The 21895-nt window shown below is 39.3% G+C and overlaps 2 protein-coding genes across 2 annotated transcripts; one reads left to right on the forward strand and one right to left on the reverse strand.

Moving 5' to 3' along the window:
- Positions 1-1372: 1372 nt before the first annotated feature.
- LOC133832670 (uncharacterized) lies at positions 1373-2050 on the reverse strand. Its single transcript, XM_062262981.1, has 2 exons — positions 1813-2050; positions 1373-1704 (listed from the first exon to the last, which is right to left on the reverse strand). Exons 1-2 carry the CDS (start codon positions 2048-2050, stop codon positions 1373-1375), a joined length of 570 nt encoding a protein of 189 aa, XP_062118965.1.
- Positions 2051-4465: 2415 nt separating this feature from the next.
- On the forward strand, positions 4466-4951 carry LOC133832671 (uncharacterized). Its single transcript, XM_062262982.1, has one exon. It carries the CDS (start codon positions 4466-4468, stop codon positions 4949-4951), a length of 486 nt encoding a protein of 161 aa, XP_062118966.1.
- The last annotated feature ends 16944 nt before the right edge of the window (positions 4952-21895 follow it).

Consider the following 21895-nt stretch of genomic DNA (forward strand, 5'->3'; position numbering starts at 1 on the left):
TGGATCTAGCATTTAGTTTGTCCTCTGTTTGGTGTTCATATGTTGCACAACCAAAAACTCTCAAGTGTTTAAGACTAGGAGGCTTGCCATACCACATTTCATAAGGGGTCTTAAGTTCTATAACACGATTTGGGCTTCTATTTATAAGATAACTACCAGTTGCAAAAGCCTCTCCCCAATATGACTTCCCTAGACCAGAACTAATGAGCAAACATCTCACTTTATTCAATAAGGTCCTATTCATGCGTTCAGCCACTCCATTCTGTTGTGGGGTTCTAACTATAGTTTTGTGCCTTGTGATTCCATACTCATTACATAGATCATCAAACTCATTATTTATAAATTCTAATCCATGGTCAGTTCTAAGTGTCTTAAGTTTAAGATTTGTTTGATTTTCTACCTGGTTTTTCCAAATTTTAAACTTCTCTAGACACTCATCTTTAGTCTTAAGCAAATATGTCCGAACACATCTACTAAAATCATCTATAATGGATAAGAAATAAAACTTACCAGAATGAGTTGGAACTCTACTTGGTCCCCACAAATCCGCATGAACATACTACAAAACCTTCTTTGTATTGTGTGTAGCAGTTGTGAATTTAATCTTGTGTTGCTTTCCAAATACACATGCTTCACAGAAAGGTAATGCACAGGTCTACAACTTGTCTATGCTTCCTTGTTTATGAAGCTCCCTCAGCCCCTGCTCACTGATATGTCCCATCCGTTGGTGCCACAGATGCATCTCACTTTCTTGAGTCTTAACAACAGATGTTTCAACAATGGCTATAGTTTCTCCTTCTAGTACATATAGTCCATTGACTCTCTTTCCTTTCATGACCAGTAAAGATCCTTTTGTGATCTTTAAGTTCCCATTCAAAGACTTGTAGCCATATCCTTCTTCTTCAAGAGCTCCCAAGGATATCAAATTTCTTCTCAATTCGGGTATGTGTCTCACATTGTTGAGCACTTTCACCTATCCATTGAACTGTCGAATTGCCACCTTTCCTAGACTAATTACCCTACAAGAAACATCATTCCCCATTAGTACTCTACCACCATCAGTTTCTTTATAATCAAAAAATGAATCTAAGTTAGGACACATATTGTAAGTGCATCCTGAATCAAGGATCCACTCTTTTATATCTGATTTCTCAAATATTGAGAAAAGTTCTCCTCCTGATGAGCAGTCATCTTTGGTTTCTGCCACAGCTGCAGAATCATTATGAGACATCATTCCTTGTTGGTATTTGTTTTCAGTATGAAATTGATTGTAGATTGGTCTTCTCTGGTCCTTGTTTGATCTGGACCCTTGTTGATTTCTTAACAGGTTGCAAAATCTCCTAATATGTCTAGTTTTCGCACAGTGATAACACTATCTTGAGTCTTTCCCTCTTGACTTCGACCTTGAATGGTGTGATTGATTTCCTCTAGATGAGCCTCTCTTTAGATTTCTTTCTCGAACAAAGTAAGCCTCATCTTTTCTGTTTTCTTTCTCAAGTTGTAACTCGAACTCCTTCGACTTTAAAGCTCTAAGAACATCCTCCAAAGCAATCACATCTTTGCCATACTTTATTGCTGCTTTGACTTCTTGATAGGCAATTGGTAATGATTTGAGCAAGAAAATTTCTTGACTTTCTTCATCTACCTTATGTTCAATATTAGCCAAACAAACAATAATCTCATTAAATTTATCAATATTTTCATCTAAAGAAATAGAGGAGTTCATTCTAAAACTATATAATCTTTCAAGAAGATTTATTTTGTTCTAAATGGATGGCTTCAGGTACAATTGTTACAGCTTGTCCCAAAGACCCTTTGCAGTCTTTTCTGAGGTTAATTTCCTTCTTACTCCATTAGAAAGATACATGATGATTGTGTAATAAGCCATCTCCTCCATTTCAGCAATTTCTTCTGGTTTCTTCTCTGCCAAAAGCTTTTGATCTCCGAGCACTTTAGCCACCTTTTGATGCACTAAGATACCTTTTAAACTCTCTCTCCATAAGGCAAAATCATTGGTGCCATCGAATTTTTCCAGTTCAAACTTTGCCATTGTTGACTTACTTTCTTGATTGTGTTCTTGAACAATTCTTTATGCGGAAGCTTTGAATATTGATCTCTCATCTTGATCGTAGAATCTGGCTCTGATTTTGTAGGAAAACTCTTATGTTTTCTGTGATCAAGATTCTTAGAATTTAATCAGAAATGACATAAAACAATTGCAATAACTAATATATCAGATTAGTTATAATGATAGGCTACTCATCAAAAGTTATATGCAGAAAAATAAAGGAAGAACACCCAGAAATTTTATACATGTTCGAACCAGATCAATCTGGCCTATATCCTGTTTGATCCACTATCATCATCATCAATCGATGCAATCTCTGAATACAATTACAGTTGAGAACAAGGACTTCAGGACTCCCAATAACCTTTCTCTCTGTAAGGTTCTAATCTCAAACACTTTCTAACAGTTGTGTTTTTCTCTTAGTCCTCACAACACACACGCTCAAATTCTCTTTCTTTGTATTTCCTCTTTCTCTCAATACAACTTATCTCCTCTATCTTTTTCACACTCACTTTTTTTCACTAAACTAAAATGAAAGACAACAACATATATATAGGCTGTCAAGATTACTTGACAGCTAATACAGTTGGGTTAGTTAGGATTTTTAGGAAAGATCACCACAAAATATATTGCAAATTTTCAATTTTTAAAATTATTTATAAATGTAATTTTATATATAAATTTAATTATATATTTTAAAAATAGTCCATATATTTTAGGAATAATACTTGGACATATTTACATATAAATATTGTTTTAGCTTGAAAATTTCTTTTTTACGGTTAACCAAGATATTTTTTTTCCTTTTTAGGGTGTTATGGAAAGATTTTCTTTTATACAGTGTCTTTTGTTTGGCAGTAATTATGATTATTCATCGACTACACTTTTTTTGAAACAAAATGCTGTTTCGTTCAAATACTACATGAAAAATCAAAACCAACATCGATCTGTATAATATAGAATAGTAAGATTTCGATTGAACGGTGGTAAGTGGTGGTTGTTGTGGGGGGCACCGGTTGTAGTGATGCTTACAGCTGCAATCTTTAACGATGAAGATCATTGTTGTAACTATCGCTTCTCGGGCACCAGCTAGTACAGGGTGAGGAGAACATAATTTTTGTAATAAATATTATTTTCGTTAAATAATATATACTTGTGAGTCATATTTCATGTTGTGAGAATGATCCTATGTGTGGAAAGTGTCGCTTGCGGTTAAAAAAAAGATTTTCGGTCTTGCAGCGAACTAAAATTCTAAGTGAGTTAAATCTCGGACAATTAAGTGTGAATTAATAATTATGGCAAAAATATTATATGGCATAAAAATAAATTGTGGTTGTAATTTTAAAGGTTTAAACCCTTTGTAAAAAACCTTAATCATCTTTTTAAATAAAAATTCTTTTTAAGCATATTAGTGGAAATTAACTAGTTCATTCTTCTTTTTAAATAAAAATGCATTTTTAAGCATATTAGTGGAAATTAACTAGTAAATAAATCCACTATTTTATATTGGAAGATTTAAATAAACGTGAGGAATTTAAATTTATGGTGTCATAAAGTTTAAATTCTTTTCTTGTGGGTGGTTCCACTTGTGAATGTCCATTAGCTTTGTATTACTAGAATGAGCCTAGTCAATTGAATAACAATTAATAAAACGAAGGTTCAAATTCGTGTCCTTTTGGGCTACGTATGGAAGATAGGGAGCCTTAGTAGTGGGTACGACATACTAAACCCAACTCTCCTCCATGCGAGCTCGAATCGTTAAGGCCAATTTACCTTAGTTAGACATAATTGTATTAGGTAAATCATTTTAGTTGGACCTGATAATTGATTAGAAACAAATTAATCCTATTGTTTTGGATTAACTTACATTGGTAATTTTAGAATTAATTGGAAAATTATAAAGTATGGTTTATTGATTATTTTAATAATTTCACAAACCTAAGTTGGTAATTTTCAAAAGAATAAAATACTAAAAGATTTAATAATGAGTTTTTTAAAATCTAAATTCGATCTCCGCTGTTTATTTAACAAGGTTAGAGTTTTGTGGGGCCTAATGGCACTTAGATTTCGTCTCCCTGTGGAAGGTGTTCATTGGACTCTTAACATGAATGAATTTCTTAGGATAAATGGTTATAGATGTACTTTCTATAGACTTATCGATACGATGACTATAGGAATTAAGTCTATAATAATCAAAATCATTGGTCAATATCATATATTATTCTTATCTTTGCACATTGTAAATATGTTGTTCTATTTCTGAAACTTTTATGAATGGATGTTTTTCGAACAATGCATTTATTTCTACCATATTGATAATCCTAGATTTCTAGGGTCTCCCACCCCACTCTCTCCAACCCCATTCTTTACGGCATATGGCTTCCAACCCCATTCTCTATGGCGTATGGCTTCCAACCCAATTCTTTATGGTGTATGGCTTCCAACCCCACTCTCTATCTTTTATCAAAAGACATGCTGATCAGTGAAACTTTCATGAAATGGAAGTCAAATATCAACATAGTGTTGATCGGCAACAACTCAAAATTTGTGGTGACTGAAAATGAACCAGATTTTTCCAGAAAGAACGCCACGAAGGCCGTGAGGAAAAAATGTGAACGTTGGACTGCCGCCAACAACAAGGCCAAGGCGTACATGCTTGGCAACATGTCAAAAATGCTAAGGACCAAGATGGAGGATGTCGAAACTGCTTACGACATCATGGAACAACTCCAAGAAATGTTTGGGCACAAGCCTGATCACCCTCGTTTTGAGGCTACCAAGAAGTATGTGAATCATAGGATGGCACCTGGCCAACATGTTCATGATCATTCGAATAAGATGAAGAACTACTTCAAGAATCTAAGTTACATGGAGCGACACTAGACGATAAGACTAAAGTTTGAATTATTCTGAATAGCCTTGTACCTAGTTTCCTTACTTTCACCACGAACTATTTCCTTTACAAGCTGACTATGGTATGACTCAATTGATGAATAAGCTCCAGATGTATGAATGACATACCCCAAAAATATGGTGATAGAGTTGAATAACTAATCACTGACCTAAACATTTCTAACAGCGTTCGGTTCCAATGCTCAACAACACCATTTTGTTGTGGAGTCCCTGGGCAGTGAGTTGAGACAGAATCCCACCCTCAGTAAGATGATCTTGGAATCGATTATCCAAATATTCTCGACCCTATCGAATCGCAAGACCTTCAAAGTTCTACCTAACTAATTTTGGGCAATTGCTAAGAATTCTTTAAACATGTCAAAAGCTTTAGATTTCAATTGCATTAGATAAAGACATGAATATCGAGAGTAATCATGAGTGAAAGTGACAAAATATTCATTACCACCTCATGCTTGAACATTAATCGGTCCACAGACGTCAGTATGAATGAGTCCTAGGGGTACATTGGCCCTTTCTCCTATTGCAAAAAATGGATGCTTAGTCATTTTACCTTCCAGATAAGATTCGCAGACAGGTAAGTCACCAATTATGACTTCCCTTAAAGACCCAGCCTTTGTAAGGCTTTTAATCCTATCATAGTTAATATGACCATGGTGATAATGCCAAAGGTATCTCTTGTGATCATTAATGATCTTTTGTCATTTTGCGGTCCTAGGATTAGCTACCTTAAGCAATTCGTTGTTAAGCACGAGGAATTTGTTAGGTCACAAAATATACAAGTCATTTTCCATACATCCAACAAACAATTCACATCCATTAAATGAAAAAGATATATTAAAACTTGTGAAAGTAACACTAAATTGTTGTTGATATAATAAAGAAACTGAAATTAAATTCCTACTAAAGTTTGGAATAAAATAAACATCATCCCATAACATAAATTTATTTCCAAAATTTAAACGGGCTTTTCCTTTAGCTTAGACCTCCAAGAATTTTCCATTGATAACACTAAGCTTTAACTCCCCTTCCACCATCACTTTCTAGTTGCTAAGTAGCTGAAAAGAAGTACATACATGATTAGTGGATCTTGAATCAACTATCCAAACAGAAGAAACATCATCTACAATATATGCATCCAAGATAAATAGATTACTATTACCTTGGGTTCCAGTTGCCTTGAGGGCGGGACAATTACGCTTCCAATGCCCCTCCTCCTTGAAGTGGAAACATTATCCTTTAGACTTCTTGCCAGATGGCTTTGTGTTAGGATAAGCATGTAAAGACATTTTATTGATTTAAATAAAAGTACAATTTTATTATATTAGGATGTTATAATTATTGTTTCAATTAATTATATAATAATATCAAGAAAATTCCTTATTCATTCATGAGAATATTATCCTGTATTAGTACGAGAGAATTAAAATCATATATAATGAATAAAATTGTCACTAACATATTAAATTATGAAATCTTTAATGAATGGTTACCAATGGTTTCTCTACTTGACTAGTATGCATGCTAGGGTTATTTGTTAGCCCTAAATTAATTGGTATTTTTCTGAGTTGGTTGCAATGACTAATGGTATTACATACCTGACCTTTTGGTTGTGTATCTATGAGGCATTGTTATTTTGATATGCTGATTAGATTATACTTGACTTTGCAGGATGTTTAGGTATTCTTGATTTTTTTGCTTAGGGTTTGGATTATGTCCATAACCCTAATTCTTGTAAGTGGTTTGGTACTAGGTTAATACTTCAGTTCTTAACCCTTGGTTGATCTGTCTCTTTCATAATTTTAATGTTGTACTTACTAAGAATTTTAACTTAATTATTTCATGTTGTAGGAATAGGTAAGGGCAAAGCGAAGCAGTGAGCGTTTGGGTCTGTTTGCCGAATGTACATGTGGCCCGACCTTTAGGGGCTATGGACTTTGAAAAAGGAATCCTTTATGACGTTCATCACTTTTGGGTTACTTTAAAATATTTAAACAGTGATATTGTGTTATTTTAAGTATGCACTTTCTATGTGAATTTTTAAGACTTATAAAATATTAAATCTTTGGTATTTCCACAATGTTTGGTCTTGTATTTTGTTGGGTCATTACAACTATATTAGTTGAAAGGGGCAATATTAGCATTATATATAGACCCGGGCAATAAACTTTCAATGATACTCATATAATAATTTGTTTTTTTTCCTTTTTCTTCTTATCAAAATCACGACTAACATTTTATTTTGTATTTTTCATCGAGTTTGGAATGCATTTGAGATAAGGATTAAATAAAAGAAATAATTCCCAACAAGTCAAGCAAAGCTACTAACTAAGTGAAGCAAAATAAACAATCAAAAAAATACTCACACTTAGTCCTAGTTTATATAAATATATGTCTACATAGTCATATAAATATAAAATTGTTCAAAAGTTCCAAGGTGTGAACATGTCACCCTTGAGGACATGTTACAAGATAGGTTGGTGCTTAGTTGGATGCGCATGCAAGGGTGCAAGCTGGTGGTCATGTTGATGCCTAGTTTATACGGTAGTCAAGTTTTCATAAATATCTTCAATATTGCTCGAAAATGGACGGAACTTAGTAGTTCCCATACTAAAAGGTAAATGGATGTAATGGTGCGACCAGATTTGGAATATTTAGAGAATACGTGAGTTGAGAGCCAAATATGTCTCCCAAGAAAAAATCATATATGTTCCTGGTAGAAGGCTAAAAACTCTAAAGGCTCTTTGTAGAGGGAGCACTTGGTGTCAGCTCTCTACCACCCCTTGGCGTAGGTGCGCTAAGTGAGCTGCTACTAGTTAGGAGAACTAGTAGAGCGAACATATGAGGACCATGAGGGGACTCATATGTCCCCACGAGTAGGACTAATTATGGACATCACCGAGCAACCCAGGTAGTGTGTTGAAGTGTACTGCCAGAGTTTTATGGGAATTGTTCCCTTGGCTTGCCGATATGCTGCTTGCATGGAACGTGTCCCAAACCTCTGAGAGACATCGCGGTATTCCATGGCCATGAGTCTTGACATGAGATGGCATGGGAAGTCATTCACATAATTTGTAAGCATTCAGGCATTGGAGGGTTGTAACGCCCTTGGTAGCCAAGACCGTTACACTGTGTGTTTATAAAGGTGCAAGACTTGCTAATCAAGTCATTTATTTAGAAATGTGTTACTAAGCCATAATTGAGCTAGGGTTAAAAAGTTTTGGTCATAAAAGATACATTTCATTTAATTAAACATTTTGTACATGGGATTCCAAAAAGAAATAGAGTTTAAAAGACAATTTACAAAAATTCCAGGTTGCAAACAAGTACTGGCCACTCTAAGGGCAAAACAAACATTTAAGCTTCTCCTGTCCTGTACTTTACCTCAGCTGTGGCGGCCGATCAGCTGACTATGTACATTCATCCTCAAAGCTCTCAACCTCTGGACTGGTCCACCTTGCCCTTGCCTTTACCTGCACCACGTAGCACTAGTGAACCGAGGCCCAGCAAGAAAGCCATATTACAGAGTATAAACGATAAGCAACAGTCAGATATTTCATAACCATCAATCAGATATACAACATGTTACATTACTCACAAAAGCAGTGATGTCAATCTAAAAGACAATAAATAGTTAATAAGATTACCACCTTGTCAAAATCATCAGTTTAAACAACAATAAAGACATCACACCAAAACCTAGGTTCGGCGCCCTTAGGCCATACCATCAGATTATCCCACTGACTCCGGCTCGCTTAGGCCGAGCTCAGTGATTTTGAACTTAACCTCAGCCACAAATGGCATAGACGCGTCCTGTACGCAAATATTGATTCTGGCACTCTTAGGCCATTTATCACATGTGCCCATGGCATAATACCATCTCATGATATCACATACAAATATAGGGAACTCTTAGTCCCGACATATTCACATAGTCGAGTGCAGTTTCTTACCTTTCATTCTGATTGCTTTGATTAGTGAAATCGACCTTAAAGCACGATTTCATCCAAGCCCTAGCGTACACCTAGTCATAGCCATAAATTAGAACAATCACTAAACTTCAATTCCATAACCTAACCTCGAGACCAATCCCGAGCCCTCGAGAAGCCCTAATTCCACCAAACGAGGTGGTGGAATCAAACCCTGAGCCCCCGGGTAAAAACCCTAAGAAAATACCCAAAAATTGATTTCTGAAGGCAGGGTAGCGCTACAGCGCTACAAGCAGAGGAAAAATCCCCTGGAAAACCCTGACATAGCACTGTTGCACTCTACTACTAGCGCTACAGACAACACCTTCAGCACTCTGAGTTTCTCCTTCGAATTTCCCCGAGCCAAAACTCCCTAGAACCCCTCCAAACCTCAACTACACTTCAAAAAAAACCTACCATTCACTATATCTCATCCCACTTGGCCCAACAACCTCAAATTTGGCCACATGCACCATCAAACAAAGAAAACAAGAATTGAACTCAAAACTCAAGAACTCATCAGAAAACAAGAATTAACCCAGCAACTCAGATGATCAAGCTCAGAAATTCTTACCTTTAATTGGAAATTCAACCTTAGATTGCCCTTAGTATCCTACCAGCCTTTAGCTTCTCAATTTTCCAAGCTCAAACCCCTTAACTTCCATTTAAAAATCCAAATTCAGAACTCAAACTCACCAAAACTCAGAAATCTCAACATAGCTTCAAACCTTACCTTTATTTGGGAATTAACTCCAGCTAACCCTCTTGATTAGCTCAAGAACCAAGGTCCCAGCTCTAGCCTAAACCTCCAGTGAGTTGCAGCTTTAGAAATCCTCAAGAAATGGTGAAGGGAGAGGAAACCGAGAGAGTAAAAGTCCATGCTTTTCTACTTTCTTTCCTTCCTTCTGTTACAACTATTTTCTACAACTTCCACTAAAGCTAAAAAAACATGACAATGCTTATTCTCTTTTAACCATCCAAAAGACTATTTTTCCCTCCCATTAAAACCTAAGTCTTTAAACATTCGAAGGGCATTTTTGTCATTGTTCCCAATTCGCGCTAATTTCTCGAGTATCCCTAATAATTACCGCTTACATCCTGTCACCTAACTAATCACCAATTAAGTTCCTCAATGTCAAATAGTTCCCAATATGTTTCCCAAATTCCCAGAAATACCGTCAGGTTCCCCCTAGCCGGGTATAAATCCCCACCGTGACTTTCTCACTAAACCCCTCACTAGGATCGCCTCGAGTCACAAGCTGCATATATATATATCCACATAATAATGTGGCCTCAACAATTTATCACAGATAATCATGTTTATGCCCTCAACGGGCCAAAATTACAGATATGCCCTTATAATCTAAGCAGGTCCTACATGCATAGTAAAACTCATAATCATGCATCTCATATATGCAAATAATCATATAGGCATGCTTATCACATAATCATGCATTTAATCATTTAAATCATACATAAACCAATTATGCCCTCCCGGCACACTAATCAAGGCCCTTAAGGCTTATTAGTAATTTGGGGTCGTTACAACTATCCCCTCCTACTAAGAATTCCGTCCTCGAAATTTACCTGAATAACTCGGGATTCTGATCCCGCATCACTGACTCAAGCTCCCAGGTCACCTCCTCGACCATACTATTCCTCCATAACACTTTAACCAGAGGAATCATCTTATTCCGTAGGACTTTATCCTTTCGATCTAAAATATGAACTGGTTGTTCCTCATAAGACAAATTTGTCTGTAATTATAGGTCTTCATACTTAAACACATGTGTTGTATCTAAGACATACTTCCAGAGCATAGACACATGGAATACAACATGAACTCCCGACAACGACAGTGGCAAAGCTAACCTGTAAGCCACCTGTTCGATCCTTTCCAAGATCTAAAAAGGTCCAATGAATCTAGGGCTTAGCTTGCCCTTCTTCCCAAATCTTCTCACTTCTCACAGTGGTGAAACTAGCAGAAATATGTGGTCCCCCACCTGGAACTCCACGTTTCTATGCTTGGGATCAGCATAGCTTGTCTGTATACTTTGTGAGGCAAGCATTCGAGCTCGGATCTTCTCAATAGCTTCATTTGTCTTCTGAACCATGTCTGGCCCCAAGCACTTCCTCTCACCCATCTCATCCCAATGAATGGGTGATCTACATCTCCTCCCATATAACATCTCATAGGGAGCCACTCCAATCGTTGATTGGTAACTATTGTTGTATGAAAACTCAATCAATGGGAGATACTTACTCCACGATCCCTCAAAATCGATCACGCATGCTTGAAGCATATCCTCCAACACTTGAATCATCCTCTCAGACTGTCCATCAGTCTAAGGATGAAAGGCCGTGCTGAACACAACTGAGTCCCCATAGCCTTTTGCAAACTACCCCAAAAGTTGGAGGTAAAGATAGGATCTCGGTCTGACACTATGGACTTAGGAACCCCATGGAGACGTACAATCTCCCTCACATATTACTCTGCATACTAATCCACTGTATATGTCGTCTTCACTAGAAGAAAATGAGCTGACTTGGTGTATCTGTCCACTATCACCCACACCAACTCATGAAGCCCTACAGTCTTGGGTAAACCTCCCACAAAGTCCATCATAATTTCCTCCCATTTCCACTCGGGAATACCCAAAGGCTGAAGCAACCCTGTCGGGCACTGATGCTTAGCTTTTACCTGCTGACAGGTTAAACATCTAGCCACGTACTCCACCACATCCTTCTTCATCCCAGGCCACCAATATAACGTCCGTAGATCCTGATACATCTTCGTGGTACCCGAATCGAGTGAGTACGGCATAGTATGCGACTCATCCAATATCTATCGTCTTATCCCCACATCAGTTGGGACACAAATCTGCCCCTGATACCATAACAAACCAACCTCAGCGATAGAATAGTTCATAGCTACTCCTGCTAAGACATTCTCTCTAACCTCCTGTAATTGAGCGTCAACCAACTGACCATCCTTAATATGCTCTAGCAGAGTCGACTGCAGAGTAATGTTGGCTAACCGGCCCACAATTAAATCTATCCCTGCTTTGGCCATCTCATCAGCTAACTCTCTCAAAATCTGGGTGGAACTATATAACTGATCCGGGCCCCTCTGGCTCAACGCATCCGCCAGTATGTTGGCTTTCCCTGGATGTTAAAGAATATCACAGTCATAGTCTTTCTCCAACTCTAGCCAACGTCTCTGCCTCATGTTCAGGTCCTTCTGTGTGAAGTACTTTAAATTCTTGTGATCGGTGTATATCTTGCACTTCTCCCCACGCAGATGTACCACTAATTCTTCAGTGCGAATACCACTGCTGCTAACTCCAAATCATGGGTAGGGTATCGTTGCTCATACTCCTTCAGTTGTTGTGACGCATAAGCTATAACCTTCTCGTTCTGCATCAACATACAGCCCAAATCCAACCTTGACGCATCGCAATAGACTACAAACTTTCCTTCCTCCGAAGGAAGACTTAACACAGGTGCAGTAATAAGTTCCCGCTTTAATTCTTGGAAACTGTTCTCACACTTGTCTGAGTAGACGAACTTCAAATTCTTTCATGTCAACTCTGTCATCGGTGTTGCTATCTTCGATGAGCTTTCCACAAATCGTCTGTAGTAACCCGCTAAACCGAGAAAACTCCACACCTCCGAGGCATTCCTTGGCCTCGGCCAATCTCTAACTTCCTTCACCTTAGATGGATCCACCTTAGTCTCATCTCTCCCCACAATATGTCTAAGGAATGTCACTTCTGGTAGCGAAAACTCACACTTCTTAAACTAAGCGTACAACTGATGCTCTCTCAATCTCTGTAGAACCTGTCGAAGATGAAACTCGTACTCTGCCTCTGAACTGGAGTACACTAAAATGTTGTCGATGAAGACAATGGCGAACTGATCCAAGAAGTCCTTGAACACCATGTTTATTAAGTCCATGAAGGATGCTGGGGCATTGGTCAAACCAAACGAATTGACGAGAAACTCATAGTGCCCATACCTCATTCGGAAGGCCATCTTCGGTATGTCCACGTCCTTGATCCTCAGCTGGTGATAACCAGATCGAAGATCAATCTTCGAGAACACCATCTTACCCTGCAGCTTATCGAATAAGTCGTCAATCCTTTGTAGAGGATACTTATTCTTGATAGTCAACTTGTTCAATTCCCTATACTCTATACACATTCTCAGAGTCCCATCCTTCTTCTTCACAAATAAAACTGGAGCACCCCATGTTGAGTAGCTTGGCCTGATGAACCCAAAATCCAGAAGCTCCTACAACTATATCTTCAATTCCCTCAGTTCCACTAGTTCCATCCTATATGGTGCCTTTGACACTGGCTCTGTCCCTGGTGCCAACTCGATAACAAACTGAATCTCCCTGTGCAGCGGCAATCCTGGTAAATCCTCAGGGAATACATCTAAGAACTCAAAAACCAATTTGGTCTCCTTCGGCCCTACTGGCAAAACCCTAGTGGTATCCACCACACTAGCCAGAAAGCCCATACATCCTCCGTTTAATAAATCTCTGGCTCTCAGTGCTGATATCATGGGTATGCGGGGTCAATATACCGATTCCACAAAGACAAAGGGATCCTCGCCCTCCGACTCAAAGGTCACCATCTTCTTCCTACAGTCAATAGTACCTCCGTATCTAACCAGCCAATCTATCCCCAAAATCATGTGAAAGTCATCCATACCTAACTCAATCAAGTCTACTGACAATTCCCTATCGTCAACCATCACTGGCAGTGCTCTAATCAACCTCCTAGAAACTACTAGTTCTCCTGCAGGCAATATATTCCAAACCCCGCAGTATAATACTCACTAGGTCTACACAGTCTATTAATCACCTTACTAGAAACAAATGAATGTGTAGCACCAGAGTCAATCAATATAGAAAAAGAAGAGCCAGCGCTAGAAAGCTAACTTGTCACCACTAAAGGACTAGCCTTGGCCTATGCGTGCGTCAGGGTGAACACTCGAACTGGAGTCAAGTTTTCCACCTTTCCTGCTTCCCCTTTCTTCATTGTTGGGCAGTCTTTCTTGAGGTGTCCTACCACGCCACACGGATAACAGGCCTTAGCTCGACATTCGCCCGGATGACGTCTTCTGCACCTTGTACACTAAGGATAGCTCCTCCATGAATCATCGCCTCCCTGACGGCCACCCTGAGTACCCCAACCTCTTCTATCAAGACCAGGAGCAGTCGAAGCATCAGGGGCCTTTCTCTTTAGATCACTGGGGCCTTCACCCCTACCAGATCCAGAGTATGGAGGCACCGCCCTGTTGCCCTCCCACCTTGCCGCACTCTCCCTCCAAATGTTGTTCTCCGCTTCCTCAGCGGTAAGAGCCTTCTCAACAGCCTAGGCATAAGTTGTCCCCCCAGGAACTATTGTAATCCTCACATCTCGGGCTATCATAGCAATAAGCCCTCTGATAAGTCTGTCCTGTCTCGCTGCATCAGTAGGCACAAGATCTGGTACGAACTTCACAATTCTGTCGAACTTCAAGGCATACTCTGTAACTGTCATGCTGCCCTGAACCAGCCCCACAAATTCATTAACCTTCGCTGCCCTGATGGAAACATTGTAGTACTTCTGGCTAAATAAATCCTTAAATCCTTCCTAACTCAAAGTAGTAACATCCGTAGTTTATGATGCCCCTTCCCACCAGATGCGGGCATCCTCTCTCAACATATATGTAGCACAAGCGACTCTACCCTCATGAAATCTAGAACAGCAGTGACCGTACTCATCCACTGTTCAGCCTTCAATGGATCTAGTCATCCCTCAAAAGTTGGGGGATGATGTTTCCTTAACCGCTCATACGAATCCCATTTATTCCCAACCTCTACTGGTTGTACAACTGGTACAATTGTAGGTGGCACAATAGGGGCAGCACTCCCTGATGGAGCCTGCTGTCACAGAAGTCGGATCTGCTCATCCTGGCTCTGTAGCCGGGCTTGCATGTATGCCATAATCTGTTGGCAGTTCTCAGGAACTGGCAGAGGGGTCTGTCCCTTATCATCATCTCTTGCCTCAGACCTACTGCCGGTAAGTCGTACAAATTGTCTTGGACGCATAGCTATTCAAGTTAATCTGCAATCAACGACTCGGTGGTCAGATGATGATGACAGGGTAATAATCCTTCCATAATCCACCATTGGAACTCAACCATTAACAAGAAGTCAAGATATAAAAATTTATTCAAATATTCATTCACATACACATCAATGCTAATAAGCATGCCTCGATATCATCACACAACAGTCAAGGGCCAAGCCCTATCAGTAACTCATGCTTCCTATTAATCACATATATATCAGCATTCATAATCCATTCTAATAATTTAAGCATATAAACATGTATACAGAATTACCAAACCCTGAGTCGAGCATACCTTTAGCGAATAATGTACATGTCCAGCCAGTCTTCAGGAACCCTTAAACCTAGGACGCTCTGATACCAAGTTGTAACACCCTTGGTAGACAAGACCGTTACACTGTGTGTTTATAAAGATGCAAGACTTGCTAATCAAGTCATTTATTTAGAAATGTGTTACTGAAACCATAATTGAACTAGGGTTAAAAGGTTTTGGTCATAAAAGATATATTTCATTTAATTAAACATTTTGTACATGGGATCCCAAAAAGAAATAGAGTTTACAAAAATTCCAGGTTGTAAACAAGTACTGGCCACTCTAAGGGCGAAACAAACATTTAGGCTTCCCTGTCCTGTACAATACCTCAGTCGTGGTGGCCGATCAGCTGACTATGTACATTCAGCCTCAAAGCTCTCCAACTCAGGAATGGTCTACCTTACCCTTGCTTTTACCTACACCACGTAGCACCCATGAGCCGAGGCCCAGCAAGAAAGCCATATTACAGAGTATAAACGAGAAGCAACAGTCAGATATTTCATAACCATCAATCAGATATACAACATGCTACATTACTCACAAAAACAGTGATGTCATTCTACAAGACAATAAACAGTTAATCAGATAACCACCTTGCCAAAATCATCAGTTTAAACAACAATAAAGACATCGCACCAAAACCTAGGGTCGGTGCCCTTAGGCCATACCATCTGATTACCCACTAACTCCAGCTCGCTTAGGTCGAGCTCAGTGATTATGTTCTTAACCTCAGCTACCAATGGCCGAGCTGCGTCCTGTGGGCAAATATTAATTCTGACACTCTTAGGCCATTTATCACATGTCCCCATGGCATAATACCATCTCATGACATCACATACAAATATAGGGAACTCTTAGTACCGACATATTCACATAATCGGGTGGAGTTTCTTACCTTTCATTCTGATTGCTTTGATTAGTGAAATTAACCTTCAGGCACGATCCCGTCCGAGCCCTTGCATACACCTAGTCACAGCCATATATTAGAACAATCACTAAACTTCAATTCTGTAACCTAACCTCGGGACCAATCCTGAGCCCTCAGGAAGCCCTAATTCCACCAAACAGGGTGGTGGAATCAAACCCTGAGCCCCCGGGTAAAAACCCTAAGAAAATACCCAAAAATTGATTTCTGAAGGCAGGGTAGCACTACAGCGCTACAAGCAGAGGAAAAATCCCCCAGAAAATGCTGACATAGCGCTATAACACTCTACTGCTAGCGCTACAGACAACACCTTCAACACTCTGAGTTTCTCCTTTGAATTTCCCCGAGCCAAAACTCCCTAGAACCCCTCCAAACCTTAACTACACTTAAAAAAAACCTACCATTCACTACATCTCATCCCACATGGCACAACAACCACAAATTTGGCCACCTGCACCATCAAACAAAGAAAACAAGAATTGAACTCAAAACTCAAGAACTCGTCAGAAAACCAGAACCAACCCAGCAACTCAGATGATCAAGCTCAGGATTTTTTACCTTTAATGGGAAATTCGACCTTAGGTTGCCCTTAGTATCCTTCCTGCATTTAGCTTCTCAATTCTTCAAGCTCCAACCCCTTAACTTCCATTTAAAAATCCAAATTCAGAACTCAAACTCACCAAAACTCAGAAATCTCAACATAGCTTTAAACCTTACCTTTCTTTGGGAATTAACTCCAGCTAACCCTCTTGATTACCTCAAGAACCAAGGTCTCAGCTCTAGCCTAAACCTCTAGTGAGTTGCAGCTTCAGAAATGGTGAAGGGAGCGGAAACCGACAGAGAGAAAGAGTCCCTATTTTTCTTCTTTGATTCCTTCCTTCTGTTTCTACTTTTTTCTACAACTTCCACTAAAGCTAAAAAAAAGAACAACACTTATCCTCTTTTAACAATCCAAAAGACCATTTTTCCCTTCCATTAAAACCTAAGTCTTTAAACATTCTAAGGGCATTTTGGTCATTGTTCCCAATTCTCTCCAATTCCTCGAGTGTCCCTAAGAATTAACGCTTACATCCCATCACCTTACTAATCACCAATTAAGTTCCTCAATGTCAACCGCAATATATTTCCCAAATTCCCATAAATACTCCCAGGCTCTCCCAAGCCGGGTATAAATCCACACCTTGACTTTCTTGCTAAATCGCTCGCTAGGATCGCCTCTGGCAATATATATTTATATAAATATATCCACATAATAATGTGGTCTTAACAATTTATCACAAGTAATCATGTTTATGCCCTCAAGGGGCCAAAATTACAAATATGCCCTTATAATCTAAACAGGCCCTACATGCATACTAATACTCATATATGCATGCTTGTCACATACTCATGCATTTAATCATTTAAATCACATATAAACCAATTATGCCCTCCCGACACACTAATCAAGGCCCTTACGCCTTATTAGTAATTTTGGGTCGTTACAAGGGCGTGCCTTGAGGATTGGACCATGGATCTATGAGAGTCCATGAATCGTGATGGGAGCTATTCAGACAGTATCGAATGGGGCATGAGAAGAGGTGTTGGCACGTTAGCTTGGTGTTGGCTCTTGGCCACACATGCTACCTTGGCTTGTGAATGTCTGTGTGAGCATTAGTGTTAGAATTTCCTTGACATAGTGAGAATCTATGGACAGTGGGATTGTCTTGGCTATAGAACCTTGATGTATAGATATATGCTTTAGAGCGTGACTCGACAAGAGTTTTTTGATAGATGAATGTGTGTAGAGGCACATGTTCGCGCGAAAAATGTGCCCATTGTTATCTGTATTGTTGGAAGGCTGACGTTGGCTGAGAGGAGGCCAGGTGTCGCACGAGCATTCCGCTTCTTGAAATGGTGAGCCTGTGACATTTGGTATCAAAGTTAGGTTCATCTTAAGTGGGGATGAACCTGGTTGGCCTATCTTGTGACAACCCAAAAATGCTAATAGGGTTTAGTGGCTTGATTAGTGTGTCGGGAGTGCATAATTGGATATATGTGTGTGTTTAATTGGTTAAATGCATGACTATGTGGTATGCATGATTTATATGATTATGTGAATACATTGTAGGCATGTTTATGAGTACTAGATATGCATGTAGGTCCTTTACTGTTTATAATGGCAAATTTATAATTTTGGCCCGTTAAGGGCATAAATGTGATTATATGTGACAAATGGTTGAGACCATGTTATTATGTGGATATATTTGCAGTATCTGGTTCGAGGCGATCCTAGTGAGCGGATTAGCAGAATAGTCACAACAGGGTTTAATACCCAACTCGAGGGAGCTTAGGAGAATATTTTGGAATTCAGAGAATATTTTGGGATTTATTGAATAATGAATAAGTATTTGATAATTATTTGGGGAAGACGGGACTAATTGGAAATCAGTAGGATGACTCGAGGAATTAGCGAGAATCGTAAAAAAGACCATTTTACCCTTGGAGGCTAAGGTTGTGAAGCTTAAGGGGCATTTTAGTCTTTTTGGCTAAGTTATAGGATCTGCTGAGGTTTTGGAAGCCACCAGAATTAGTGCGAAAACAATTGATATCTTTCACTCCCTCACATACACGTTTATTTTCCTCTCTCTAAAACTAAGGGGAATTTTGAATTTTGAAGAAGAACATGAGAGAACAAGTTGGAAATTGAGCTAAGGAGGACTGGAAAATTAAAAGCTAGGGCAACCAAGAATTTGTTTAGGGTCTAAGCTGCAAGTTGAAGTAATGTTTTAAAGTTCTAATCACTGAATTTTGTTGTATTGTTGCTAGAGTTTGGAGTTTGCATGAATTTTAGGTTATGATTGGTAATGTGTGTTTGATGGGAGTAAGGAATTCTTTATGGACAGAATATGATGTTTAGGATATAAGGATTGGAATGCTGTCCTTGAATCTGGGTTTGGGGCCTCAATTCCCAGCCATGTTCGTCAGGTTTCGTGGCCCGCGTGCTTTAAGAGGTTGGATGCCTCTAGTTCTTTAGGTGCACCGCAACCTGGAGGGGTGAAAGTTGCGACCTGTGCCCTCCAGCATTGAGGGCTGGACCTCTATCTAAGGGGTGGGTTGTGGCCCTTAGGGTCAAGTCGCATACCTAAATAGAAATTAATTGGCAGCCAAGGTCTTAGGCTCGGAGAGGCTCGGAGATTCAAACCTAAGCGCTCTGGCCGAATTCTACTACACGGTTTAGTAGAATTCGAGGTCTCAGAGGCTAGTTTTTTTTTCCTAAACATTTATTTGGATTATAGATTGATAATTATCCATTTTTATTTGTGACTAGGATTACCGTTAGGGCTCAAGACTGAGGATCATGCTCGGGACTTCTCTTAATTTATTGCTCAGGATTCGAGGTAAGAGAACCGCACCCATGTGGTTGTAAACGGGACTAAGGTTCCCAATAATTTAATATATGTACTGTGTGATTGTATGGTTGTTATGCATTATATGAATGTGCGGCGTAAGGGTGCCAGGGCTGATGATAAGCGTATTGAACGCAGCTCGGCCTAAGCGAGTCGGGGTCAGCTAGATAAATAGAGGGCTTGGCCTAAGGGCGCCAACCCTGAACATCTGTGTTATTGATTGAGATGTATGCTTGAGAATATATGTTTACCATTGTTTAGCTTAATGCCTGTGCTCTATTGAATAATTGAATTGGTTGGATTAGAATTGACTAAATGCTATTGTTGCTATATATGTTTGTTGTTTATGGTTTTCTTGCTGAGCATTGGCTCACAGGTGCTACATGGTGCAGGTAAAGGCAAAGGGAAACCGGACCAACCATGAGTTGGAGAGTTCTGAGGGTGGAGCGTACATCGTCAGCTGCTCAACTGCCACGGCCGAGGGAGAGTTACAGGAATAGAGCTCTAACTTTGTATTTTTCCATTAGACTAGTTTTTGTTTTATCAGTTTTTTTGGGAAGTTGTATTTACCACTTATACACTGTTTTTGGGATCTCATGTATCAAACATTTTTTTTAATAAAAATTAACCATTTATCACCTGAGACATTGTTAGAGGCAAGAGGCACTTTTGTTGAAAAGAAAACTTGGGGGAAAGAGTGTGGAATTATGACAGTGATCTTCAAATACTTATTAGTCATGACAATGGTCGAGAGTGGACAACTTTGATGAATCAAATAGAGAATGATATGGAATGCTTTAGTTTCTACTTGTGTGTGCCAAAGGGCATCACATGGAGACCGAGGTGGTAATGGCCTCGATTGTTAGAAGACAGTTATACTTTGAGGTGTTTCTGTGTTTTCTTATTTTAACTCAGGGGGAGGTGCTGAGACAATTGAGCGGGACGTGTTGTCTTGAAAAGAAATTAGGTGGTGTGAGAAACACTAAGGCATCATGGGAGATGTTGAGTTACAGAATGTATGTGTCAAAGGCCAACAGGGCTGAGGAGACTGCTCGCGGAGGTTTGAGTGGTACTGGAGTTTCCATGTAGGCTAGAGAGTGGCGCCAATAATGAAAGCCTGGAAAGGTTAGAATTGTGCTAGAGTTTCTTGATACTCGGAGGGTTGCGTCAAGGAAACTTAGTACTGCAAGAGTGCTTAAGAAGGCCAGGACGGTGCTAGTGTTTGAATGTGGGCCAGAGGGCCTTGCTATGGGGACTTAGTTACCATGTGAGTCTATGAAGGCCGAGGAGTTGTGCTAGAGTTCACGAGGGGAAGTAGAAAGCCTCATGTAGAGGAACTTAGTGCCTATTGAAAGCCTGGAAGGGGAGATGCTAGTATAGATCAGACAGATGGATGTGTGGATAGTGCGTGCATATGGGAATCGACAATGGTGCTACATAAAGTAGTTGACTAGAGAGTCGCTTCCTACAGGGTACACTTCTAGATTTGTTGTGTCTATGAAGAGTTGGAGCGGTCAGACATTCTTGTATGTGGACAAGTTGTCGAGGATGCTAACAATTGATGTGGGGGAGAGACCTTCACAGTTCAAACATTCAAACAACATACTAGTTTTCCATTACAAAGCATTGAGAAGAGTTATCACTGAGATCATTAGTTTTTAAAAATATAAAGTTAGGAAGACCTAGAGACAAAGACAGAGCCAATTATCTGGGGTGAAAGTTATCAGGACTCAGGTGCTAAGTTAATATCAGTACAATGTTTATCTAAGGTGAAAGTCAGCACGACTCAGGTATGAAGGCAGCATAGATATGTTGAGGGGAAAAGAGTCAGAACGTTAGAGGAATTATTTCAATATCTTCATTAAAAGTGATAAATGGAACGAGAGACTGCACGAGAGAAAACAATTAGCTTGCGAGATGTACTTTGAAAGGTGCACCTCAAGAAGAGTAGAATTATTGTTGGGGGAGAGTAAGATAACACCACCACAAGAAATAGAATCTACACAAAATTTGGATTGACAGAGACTTAAAAAAGATTAAGAAAGAACATGCAAAACCAAGTAGAATAATAGTGTTCTTCAACTTTGATGAAGCTTCAAACCCTAGGCAATGTCACCACTTTGAGAAAAACTTTAATCAATCCTTTGAGCCAACAAAACAAAAACTAAGGCTTATATACATTGCAAAATTCTATCCT

Source organism: Humulus lupulus, chromosome 4, assembly GCF_963169125.1.
Source record: "Humulus lupulus chromosome 4, drHumLupu1.1, whole genome shotgun sequence".
NCBI classification, from domain to species: Eukaryota; Viridiplantae; Streptophyta; class Magnoliopsida; order Rosales; family Cannabaceae; genus Humulus; species Humulus lupulus.